Below are 12,490 nucleotides of genomic sequence, written 5' to 3'. Positions count from 1 at the left end.
AAATCCAAAAATGTGATGTTTGTCATGAAATATGTTAAAAAGTTTTATACATTGCAGTTTGGACCAATGAAAGCACATATTTGCTAAACCTGTGGGATCCCTCTAGAAGCTGTAAAATCATTGTAGTAGACACCGATACTACACCACCACACCAGTGATCTCCACTAGCTTCCGAGTCCCACGTCAAGTTGCTCAGGAACTACAATTACCATCATGTCTTGTCTGTGAATGTCGGAGTGTTACAACGCCTCATTGGACGTCTAGTTCCGCAACAGCTGGAGGGCCGTAGTTTGGAGATCCCTGATCTAGATAGATCACATCCAACTGAACTTGATGTTGAAGTTGTTATGCAGCTTATCTACGTGGCTTCCATTTCTTTACATTCTTTGTTATAACAGCAATGGCCCGGATTCACATACATTGGCGCATATTTATGCCGGCGTAGCGTATCTAATATACGCTACGCCGACGTAGCGCAGAGAGGCAAGCACCGAATTCACAAAGCACTTGCCTCCCAAACTGCGCTGGGTTCCCTCGGTGTAAGCCGGTGTAGGTGGAAGTGGGCGGGAGCCATGCTAATGAGGCGTGACAACATGCAAATGATGAGCCGAGAGCCATACAAGTACTTAAAACGAACGGCGCATGCGCCGTCCCGTGGACGTATCCCAGTGCGCATGCTCAGAATCACTCCCTAAGATACGACGGATCACTGCCTACGACGTGAACGTAACCTACGCCCAGCCCTATTCACGTACTACTACGTAAACAACGTAAAATACGACGTCTGTGTTCCCTGGTCCATACCTTAGCATGAGTTGCGCCTCATATATGGGGAATAACTTTACGCCGGACGTACGACTTACGAAAACCGCGTATGTTATGCGACGGGCGCAAGTACGTTCGTGAATCGACGTATCTCCCTCATTTCCATATTTGAATAGGAAATCAATGGGAGCACCACTTGCGGCCAGCGTAACTATGTGCCCATGATACGCCGGCGTAGGAAAGTTACATCGGTCGGATGAAGCCTATTTTCAGGCGTATCTCAGTTTATGGGCACGGCGCATGGATACGACGGCACATATTTGCACTTACGCGGCGTATCTTAAGATACGTCGGCGTAAGTGCTTTGTGAATCAGGGCCATTGTATATAACCTTCTCCACTGATCGCTCTCATTACACACAGAACAGGGCCGTCTGTAAGGCAGGGGAAAAGGGGAAGCTGCCCTGGGCCCTGTCATTGTTGGGGGGCCCAAAGCAGCTGCCTCATACTTCCCAACTATCCCAGCTTAAATTCCCTCGTCCCTTGAATTTTTAGTCCTGTGCTGTGTCCTGATATCTCAGTGTAAAGTGCTGCTACTAATGCTGCCCAGCTCTGCCCTATTGTTGTGTACAGATGACTCACCTGCAGACCCTGGCCCGGTTCAGAAACAACTTACGACGGCGTATCTCCAGATACACCGCCGTAAGTCTGAATGTGAGGCGTCGTACCTTGGCGCCTGATTCAAAGAATCAGATACGCCAAAATTTGTCCAAGATACGACTGACGTAAGTCTCTTACGCCGTCGTATCTTGGGTGCATATTTACGCTGGCCGCTAGGGGCGCTTCCGTATATTTCCGCGTCGAATATGCAAATGAGGTAGATACGCCGATTCAGAAACGTACTTGCGCCTGTTGGATTTAGCTACGCCGTTTACGTAAGGCGTCGGTCCGGCGTAACTTTACCCCTCATAAAGCAGGGGTAAGTCATGTTAGGTATGGACGTCGGAACAGCGTCGTATTTTACGTTGTTTGCGTAAGTCGTACGTGAATGGGGATGGGCGTAGGTTACGTTCACGTCGACTAAACATTGAGCCGGCGTAACTTAGGGGAGAAAATTCTACGTGATACTGAGAATGCGCGCGCATGCGCTGTTAGTTAGGCCCGTCATTTACGTGGGGTCACGATTCATTTCCATACAACACGCCCCCTACCAGCCTACTTTGAATTACGCGGGCTTACGCCGGCCCATTTACGCTACGCCGCCGTAACTTAGGGCGCAAGTTCTTTGTGAAATAACGGGAGCACTCATATGTAAATAGCATCAGCATTCGTATGTGAATAAAGGCGGCAATCATATGTATATCATGCCCCTCTGCAGTGAAGAGATTATGTGCTGTAACCTCTAGCAACCAATCAGTGAGCAGTATTACTGTACAGTAATCTCTCGCAACCAATCAACAAGAAGAAATCATGTGTAACCTCTAGCAACTAATCGGTGAGCCGTAATGTGTGCTGTAACCTCTAGCAACCAGTCAGTAAGTGGTAATGATATGCTGTAACGTCTAGCAACCAATCGCAATCACTGCATGATCTAATACAGTAAAGTGATTTTAAGTCTAGCTGATATTTATTGTATGTCTCAGAGCAGGTGGAGAGCAAAATTGCTTGGGGGGGGGGGGGGGAGAAAATGTTTGCCCGGGGTCCAATCAACATTAAAGACGGCCCTGACACAGAACTGTCACTCTATAGACCCTGGTGTTTGACAACCCCAGGAGGTCAGCTGTTTCTGAGATGCTGCCCCCACTACGTCTCCCACCAAAACCTCACCGTTTGGCTGTTTAGGTGGTGTATCAAATAAAGTGGCACTAAAGGAAATATTGGATGACAAAGACGTTTTTATTGCGGTTTTGATTGTTTGAACCTAATAATAGGTAGATATCCCCCCTGTTCTTTCTTAGCTCTTCCCGTTCGCTTTAAGCAAGACCTGAAAGACTGCGAAGCGGAAGAGGGCTCATCGGTCACTCTTTCCTGTGAGGTCACCAAGGCTGATGCCCATGTGGCGTGGAAGAAGGGCATCACCGACCTTAAAGCCAGTGACAAATATGAGCTCAGACAAAAGGGAACCACGGTGGAGCTTCTCATTCATAACATAACGGCGGAGGATTCTGGAAACTACACCTGCGATACTGGCGACCAGCAGACTGCTGCACGGGTCAAAGTTCGGGGTAAGATAGCCTTGGACTTTTAATGTAGGGGTCTATTTATGAAGGATTCACTGATTCCTTAGATGCCATTTGCATGAATGACCTTCAATGACATTCACCTGGCATGCTAAACCTTTTTCTGATTATCACCCCATTGGCAGCACATTGACCTCAGTTGTCCTTTACAGTGGAACCTCGGATTACGAGGATAATCCGTTCCAGGAGAATGCTCGTATTCCAAAGCACTCGCATATCAAAGCGAGTTTCCCCATTGAAGTCAATGGAAACTAAAATTATTTGTTCTGCATTGGCTGCAATACCGCATGTGGCCAGAGGTGGGGGGAGCACCGATGAGCCTCGGAAACACACGGAAAGTCCCGCGGACAGCACTGCTGACCTCGGCAAACCTTGGAAAGGCACGGGAATGGAGTATTCCGAGCATTTCTGAACGGCTCCACCCCCCCCACCAACTCAGGCCAAACGCGGTACTGCACACTGCTTTGGCTTAAATCCTGCTCGTTTTGCGAGACAACCCTCGCAAACCGAGTTAGGATCCTTTAGATTACAGCGCTCGTATTGCGAAACGCTCCTTAACCTTGGGGTAGATTCAGGTAGCAATTGCGTCTGCGTAACCATAGTTACGCAGCGCAATTGCTTACTTGCGCCGGCGTTTCGAATGCTCCTGATTCAGGAACCTTGTTACGCTGACTGCAGCCTAAGATATGACTAGCATAAGGCTCTTATGCCAGTCATATCGTAGGCTGCATTCTTACGATGGCCGCTAGGGGGCGTTCCCGTAGTGGTCAGCGTAGAGTATGCAAATTGCATACTAACGCCGATCCACAACCCTACGCGAGCCCTGCGTACGCAGTTTACGTTGTTTGCGTACGTCGGTTTTTGCGTAAGGCTGCCCCTGCTATTAGCAGGGGCAGCCAATGCTACGTATACCTGTTGTTCCCGCGTCGCGTTTTTGAAAAAATTACGTCGTTTGTGTAAGTGAATCGTGAATGGCGCTGGACGCCATTCACGTTCACTTTGAAGCAAATGACGTCCTTGCGACATCATTTACCGCAATGCATGTCGGGAAAGTTTCCCGACGGAGCATGCGCACTACGCTCGGCGCGGGAACGCGCCTAATTTAAATGATCCACGCCCCCTACGGGATCATTTAAATTACGCGCCCTTACGCCGGGCAGTTTTCCGGAGCGCACACGTAATTTACGGAGCTACTGCGCCTCCGTAAGAAATGGGCAAAGCTACCTGAATCTACCCCCTTGTTACTCGCAATCCGAGGTTCCACTGTATAAGGTTTATTTCATGCTATTAAAGTAGATCTAAACTCAAACTTGATAGAATTTTGTTTGCCAAGTGTCAAAAAAACAAAAATGCATTCTTTGTATATAAAATACTGTCTTTACCTTTTCTTTTCATCTCAGTGCTGTTGATATCCTCCAGCCTCTTTCAGCCACTTCCTGTCTACATGCACTTGCTCAAATTACTGTTTCATATCATTACTCTAAAGCGGCTTTCTAATAATTGTGACAATGGCGTATCATACCCACAAAATGTGTGTCAGTACAGCCGCTAGAGGTCTCCACCAGGGGTGCATGTGATGGAGTCACAACACAGAAGATCACTTGGGAGACAGTTGTCACCCCATAACAGGAAGTGCCTGAGCAAGGATTTTCATGGCAGGGATTATCTGCAGCAAAAGCTGCAAATTTAAAAAAAGGTTGAAACAAGTTTTGAAATTATAATATAATGTTCAAGCACGTATGAGCAGGGCTATTTTTTTTTTTTTTTTTGCGGGAAGGTGGAGGAACACACCTTCAACACTGAATGTATTTAATGGCATGGGGTGCCGGTGGTGTGTTGGAGGGTCTGTTGATGCTTGCTGCTGGGGAATCAATTTTTTCTGGAGGGGATCTATCATATATTGCTGGGGGACAATATATGGGAAAGATCTACTATTGAGGGAAGGGTCTTATGTTGCTGGTTGCTGGAGGGTCTATTGCTGCTGGCCGCTAGCTATTAGGAGTCAATTGATGCTGGCTGCTGGAGGGTATATTGATGCTGGCTATTGGGAGTCTATTGATGCTGGCTGCTGGAGGGTCTATTGATGCTGGCTGCTGAAGGGTCTATTGATGCTGGCTATTGGGAGTCTATTGATGCTGGCTGCTGGAGGGTATATTGATGCTGGCTATTGGGAGTCTATTGATGCTGGCTGCTAAAGGGTCTTTTGATGCTGGCTATTGGGAGTCTATTGATGCTGGCTGCTGGAGGGTCTTTTGATGCTGGCTATTGGGAGTCTATTGATGCTGGCTATTGGGAGTCTGTTGTTGCTGGCTGCTGGAGGGTCTATTGCTGCTGGCTATTGGGAGTCTATTGTTGCTGGCTGCTGGAAGGTCTATTGATGCTAGCTTTTGGGAGTCTATTGATGCTGGCTATTGGGAGTATATTGTTGCTGGCTGCTGGAGGGGCTATTGATGCTGGCTATTGGGAGTCTATTGATGCTGGCTGCTGGAGGGTCTTTTGATGCTGGCTATTGCGAGTCTATTGATGCTGGCTATTGGGAGTCTATTGTTGCTGGCTGCTGGAGGGTCTATTGATGCTGGCTATTGGGAGTCTAGTGATGCTGGCTATTGGGAGTCTATTGATGCTGGCTGCTGGAAGGTCTATTGATGCTGGCTGCTGGAAGGTCTATTGATGCTGGCTGCTGGAAGGTCTATTGATGCTGGCTGCTGGAAGGTCTATTGATGCTGGCTATTGGGAGTCTATTGATGCCGGCTATTGGGAGTCTATTGATGCTGGCTATTGGGAGTCTATCGGTGCTGGCTACTGGAAGTCCATTGATGCTGACTTCTGGAGGGTATATTGATGCTGGCTGTATGGAGTCTATTGTGGCTGGCTGCTGGCAGGTCTATTGTTGCTGGCTATCGGGAGTCTATTGATTCTGGCTATTGGGAGTCTATTGATGCTGGCTATTGGGAGTCTATTGATGCTGGCTATTGGGAGTCTATTGATGCTGGCTATTGGGAGTCTATTGATGCTGGCTTTTGGGAGTCTATTGATGCTGGCTTTTGGGAGTCTATTGTTGCTTGCTGCTGGAGAGTCTATTGATGCTGGCTATTGGAAGTCTATTGTTTCTGGCTGTTGGAGGGTCTATTAATGTTGACTATTGGAAGTCTATTGTTGCTAAGTGCGTTCATAGTTACTAACTACAGGGGATCAATTTGACCGTCTTTCTTGTTGTCATAAACAAATTCCACAACCCCACAAAATTTTATTTGGTTTTCTCCAAAAGCAGCATTACTAGGAGACAGGTAGGGGGTGGAACCAAGAGTGCTCAAGAGGTGGCTCGGAAGAGATGCTCAGGGAGGTGCTCAAGAGGTTGCTCTGAAGGGGGGAGTTCCTGTACCTATTCGCTGAGAAAAAAGGCCTGCTTATGAGATTTTCATGATTGAGTTTACGTCTACTTTAAGTGAATAAATCGTCCTACGTACTGTAGGCCAAGGTGTTCCTCCTTTGATTGATCACCCTTTTTTAAACTTGACTGATAATATAATGTATAAAAAGGTTATGTTTGATTACATTACTTATACCATTATGATTTCCCTGTTTTATTTTTGATAAGGCAAATATGCCTTTACCTTACATTTTAGAAACTAAAGATGCAAGTTTGTTAATATTTTCTTCTGTTGAGAACTTCCTGTCATTGCATATCATACATTTGCTTGTAATATTCTACCCAAAGAGCTTCCAACCCGCTTTACCAAAGAGCTTACCCACCAGAAGGCTACCGAGGGGAAATCAGTGAGTTTGTGCTGTGAACTCAACAAGCCCGACGCTCAAATAGAGTGGAAGAAGGACGGGGAAGTCATAAAACAAAGCAAGAAACACAAGCCACGCCAGGAAGGTTCCATGTCGGAGCTGGTTATACGTGACCTGGTGCCGGACGACGCTGGAAATTACTCTTGTGTCTGCGGGGACCAACAAACGACGGCTGCTCTGACAGTAACTGGTAATGTCTTCTTCTTGTTTGTGGAATGTTTGTGGAGATTTCAGGGGAAAAGTGGACGGGGTGGGGTGCGGTGGTGTTGGGTTGACTCACCGCTATACCCTTGGAGGTCCTACTGTAAAGGTCTTGGAGGGCCTTTTGTAAAGCTCATGTGCTATCCACTTGCTCCTCTAGCTCTCTTCTACACTGCTGTCTGTTAAGGATGGAATTTTGGATTCATGAAATTTGTGAATTGTGATTTTTGGACAAAATTTTTGTAGGTTCGCCGCCAAAAAAGGAACAACCTGTAATGCAGCCTTAACCTATTTTATATTTAACTTTCCTTGAGAAGAGCTTGCTTAGCCCTATAAATAACCAGAAGTGAATGTAAAATTTTCACCCATACAGAACCCTATAGAAAATTTGCTGCAAAATTTGCTAAATTTGAGCACGCTTCCCAAGCCAAACCCAACCAAATTTGCTTATCTGTGCTGTCTGTGCTCTCATCTTAGCAGGAAGACGTGAAGGTGAAGTTTCTTAGGGCCAGATCCACAAAGATCTGCCTATCTTTAGGCAGGCGTAGCGTATCTCAGATACACTACGCCGCCGTAACTTAGAGCGTATTTTCCGTATCCAGAAAGAATTTGCGCCGTAAGTTACAGCAGCGTAGTGTAAATGTGTCGGCGTAAGGGCGCGCAATTCAAATGGCTAAGATGTGGGCGTGTTTTATGTTAATTCATCTTGACCCCACGTAAATGACGTTTTTTTTTTAACGGCGCATGCACCGTCCGTGGGGGTATCCCAGTGCGCATGCTCGAAATCACATCGCAAATAGTCAATGCTTTCGACGTGAACGTAATTTACGCAAGGCCCTATTGGCGAACGTTTTACGCAAATGACGTAAACTACGGAAAATTTGACGCTGTCCTGACGTCCATACTTAACATTGCGTACGCCTCATAGACCCAGGGGTAACATTACGCCAAAAAAAGCCTTACGTAAACGACGTAAAATAATGCGCCGGGTGGACGTACGTTTGAGGATCGGCATATCTAGCTAATTTGCATACTCTACGCGGAAATCAATGGAAGCGCCACCTAGCGGCCAGCGTAAATATGCACCTAAGATCCAACGGCGTACTAAGACGTACATCAGTCGGATCGAGCCCACATTCAGTCGTATCTTGTTTTGTGGATACAAAACAAAGATACGACGGCGCATCGTAGAACTTACGCGGCGTATCAATAGATACGCCGACGTAAGTTCTTTGTGGATCTGGCCCTTAACATTTATCTCATGGCATTATAGGAACATGGATGTGGACCAAAAAAAATTAGCTTTAGGTCTTTCGAAAATTTAAATATGGAGGCACATTCAATACTGTATTAAACTGTATTTATTATCGCAGGTTATTTACATGAGATGAATAACTCCTGATTTTTTTTTTTTTATTTGATGAATAGTAAGTGCAATAAGATAAAAGTGATAAGGGTCTCCATTGCACAGGCCCTCTCTTCTGTGTTGGTCTTTCCACCAGTCCAGCTTACACATTTGTAGATTTCACCTGCGCGTCTCCAAAAAAAATACTAACATTGCAATGTTGCAATTTTTAATCATAATACTATTACCATACATTACATGTTCTGAGAAATGGATAAACATAAACCAGAAAATTCTTGGAATAAATTTAAGAAAATGTCAATGTGATTTTAATGCTCTTTGCATAATATGCAGTTCTAACATTGCAATCACGCCATAAATGACACCTGTACTTTTTTTTACGTCATGCATTTTCACATTGTTCGTCATTTTAGAAAATGTAAAATGACAGAATATAAACATCTTTCCTGTTGTTGCAGCATTTGTACTAATAAAACCATAAGGCCACTTTCACACTTGTGCTACTCCATAGTCACGCGTGGATCCGACTTTGCCCTACGACTTGAAGTATGACTTCAATGACCAGGGACGCGACTTTGATCCCCCAATAATTAGGGGGAACTCCACGCCAATTATTTTTTTTAAACCGGCATGGGTTACCTCTTTATTAGCATACCAGGCCCTTCGGTCTGGTATGGCTTTTGAGGGGATTTTGTAATGTGGAAACCTCTAGGGTTGGGATTAGGTGGGCAACGAAAAGAATATATATTCAAAAAATTATAAAAATATATTTAAAATATATTTTTATAATTTTTTGAATATATATTCTTTTCGTTGCCCACATAATCCCAACCCTAGAGGTTTCCACATTACAAAGTTTTAAGGGATGATGGCAACTACATGGTCAATTGTATAGGCTGGTTTATTTACATGGTTTTTAAGGGGAACCCCACGCCCAAAAAACGGCACGGGGTACCCCCAGAATCCATATCAAACCCTTATCTGAGCACGCAGCCCGGCAGGTCAGGAAAGGGGCTGGGGACGAGCGGGTGCCCCTTCCCCTCCTGAACTGTACCAGGCCACATACCCTCAACATGGGGGGTGGGTGCTTTGAGGCAGGGGGCCCTGCACCCCCCACCCCAAAGCACCTTGCCCTCATGTTGATGAGGACAAGGGCACCTTCCCGACAATCCTAACCCATTGGTTGTCGGCGTCTGCGGGCTTATTAGAATCTGAGAGCCCTTTTAATAAGGGGGCCCCCCAGATCCCGGCCCCCATCCTATGTGAATAAGTATGGGGTACATCGTACCCCTACCCATTCATCTGGAATAAAAAGTGTCAAAAATAAAACACACTACACAGGTTTTTAAAGTAATTTATAAAGCAGCTCCGGGGGTCTCTTCCGACTTCGGGGGTCTCTTTTTCGACTCCTTCGCTCTCTCTGGCCTCTTCTCCGCGCTCTCCAGTTCTTCTCCCCCTGTCTTCTGCCGGGTTCTTCTGCTCTTTTGCTAGCTCTTGCCCGGTCTTCTCCGTTGTCCTCTTCCCTCCGCTCTTCTTACAATGGTGACTCGACGCTCTCTCCCGCTGTAATGCAGTGCGCTACGACTTATATAGGCATGGGGCGGGGTCACCGTATGATGTAAGAAAAATTGGCGTGGAGTTCCCCTTCACAAGTCGCATGCCAAAGTCGAATGCGTTAATACGGGATCCGACTTTGATCCGACTTCAGAAAAAAGTACTGCAGGAACTACTTTGAAGTCGGCACGACTTAAAGTCGTGCTAATATGAATGGTAGTCATTGAAAATCATGGAGAATGACTTGTCATGCGATTTTGTAATCCAAAATCGTGGGACAAGTCGTATAAGTGTGAAAGGGGCCTAAAACTCTAAAAAATGAAAACGCCCTGGCACATTGGGGAAACACTGTTTTCAATGTCATTTACCAAATTTCGGTCACCTTCTTTATGTTTGCATAGAAAAGAGAGGGAAAAAAAAGCCGGACTTTACTGGTAAGAGGGAAACTACAACAGATAAAATACAAATGTTTCATTGAATTGTGTTAAAAAATCCCAATATAAAAATGTCCTGGGATAACATATCCCTAATGTACATTCACATCCCTCATGATGACAATATAGAAGTCAAAAATGCATAATGTAGTAATCATAAAGGTCAACGTGATTCACATAAGTGCTTCCTCAGGACATTTATTTACATGTTTATGGGGGAGTGACCTATCTTAAGAAAAAAAAAATATTTGACATCCATTTAATAAACTTGCTTATTATATATAAATAATCATAATTTCCAATATACAGTGTTAATTGTGCAGACTTACATACCCCCCCCCCCCCCCAATGAAAACCAGGGGAAATATCCAACAGTGGCCAGCATAAACTTTTAATAGAATAATATGTCAATCAGTGTTTCATCAGGAGTAATCACCAGTGGCAAAGAAATATGTAACTCTAAATGGATAGCCAAAAAGGATGAATAAGTCTATTTATATATGAGAGCTTTTCAAAAATGATACTTAAATCAGGAAGGCTGGCAACTTGGATGCTCTTGAATGAAAGTACTTTATTAGTTTCATGGGTACACGGGTACAGGCTATGCGTTGACGCGTTTCGGCTAAGAGGCCTTCATCAAAGCAATGCTTTGAATAAAGGCTTCTTAGCCGAAACGTGTCAGGGTTTTAGCCTGTACCCGTGTACCCATGTAACTAATAAAGTACTTTTATTCAAGAGCATCCGAGTTGCCAGCCTTCCTGATTTAAGTATCATATCTGTGGGGCCTGAATGTCCTGGCTAGAGCACCGGATCACAGTTTGTGGACTTTTATATTAACAGTGGAGCTGGGGTAACAATTTGTTTCTCTTTTCAAAAATGGGCACAATTACGAATATTATATATCATATGTCAGAGAAAAGCTGATTTACATAGGAACCTAGCTACAAAGTAAAGACAATCATCAATGCAAAGATACAGTACTACAAATTTCATCCGCCAACTATTTATGCTTTAAATAATAATGTTAATTTGTAAGTAATAATTATTTAAAAATGAAAAATAAAATTGTATAATTGTATATTTATATATTTAAACAGAAATAAAACACAAGGGAGGCAGGGGGTTTTCTAAACACTTCTAAAATCTGAGTTTATATCATGCGGTCTTGCTAACATCACATTCACAAATGTACTCACCCTCATTAACTTGTTTTAATAATTATTGACACTAAAATACTGATTGCATAATTGCTTTGTTTTAATCATATTATTTTTTTTTTTCATTTAATAAATGATTTTAATACTTATTTTTAAGGCTTGTAATCTTAATATATTGCAGTAAAAAACAAAATAGATTTGGGAAAAACAATATATGCTTGTAGATAACAAACAATTTATAGTCTCTCTCAGGCCCCATACACACCATAAAATCTAACCGCAGATAAATCCCATCAAATGGGTTTCTGCGGATAGATTCTATGGTGTGTACACTCCGTCGGATATTTATCCGCGGATAAATCTCCCCTGGGATGGATTTCCAGCAGATGGATATTTGCTGACATGCACAACAAATCCATCTGCTGGAATCCATCCCAACGGATGGATCCGCTCGTCTGTACAGACTCACCGGATCCATCCGTCCAAAGGGATTCCCCGCACGCGTCGTAATGATTTGACGCATGCGTGGAATTCCTTATATGACAGCGTCGCGCCCGTCGCCGCGTCATAATCGCGGCGACGGCGCGACGCGTCATCGCCAGAGGATTTCCGCGCGGATTTCAATGCGATGGTGTGTACACGCCATCGCATAGAAATCTGCTGAAATCCTCGAGAGGATTTATCCGCGGATACGGTCCGCTGGACCGTATCCGCGGATAAATCCTCTCGTGTGTATGGGGCCTCAGTCTTCTTTCTATTTCTTCAGCTTGCGTTAAAAAAATAAAAAAAATAACAACTTTGATTGCATCGTCAGTTTTTTTTTTTTTAAATCATTATTTTTTTCTTTTTTCAAATTACATTCATTTAATACTTATTTCAATCTTTATAAATTGAAATAAAAAAAAAAATTTGATTTAGGAAAAACAATATATGCTTGTAGATAACAAACAATTTATAGTCTCTCTCAGTTTTCTTTCTA

At 44.2% G+C, this 12,490-nt stretch overlaps 1 protein-coding gene across 1 annotated transcript in view; it reads left to right on the top strand.

The window, feature by feature from the left end:
• Positions 1–12,490, top strand: part of OBSCN (obscurin, cytoskeletal calmodulin and titin-interacting RhoGEF) — a 640,872-nt gene that overhangs the window by 216,697 nt on the left and 411,685 nt on the right. The window contains exons 43-44 of the mRNA XM_040354276.1: positions 2,723–2,989; positions 6,723–6,989. Coding sequence (XP_040210210.1) covers positions 2,723–2,989; positions 6,723–6,989 — 534 coding nt within the window. The remainder of the gene's footprint in view (positions 1–2,722; positions 2,990–6,722; positions 6,990–12,490) is intronic.

Source organism: Rana temporaria, chromosome 5 (genome assembly GCF_905171775.1).
Source record: "Rana temporaria chromosome 5, aRanTem1.1, whole genome shotgun sequence".
In the NCBI taxonomy this organism is placed as follows: Eukaryota; Metazoa; Chordata; class Amphibia; order Anura; family Ranidae; genus Rana; species Rana temporaria.
This window is presented reverse-complemented; position numbering and strand designations above follow the sequence as displayed.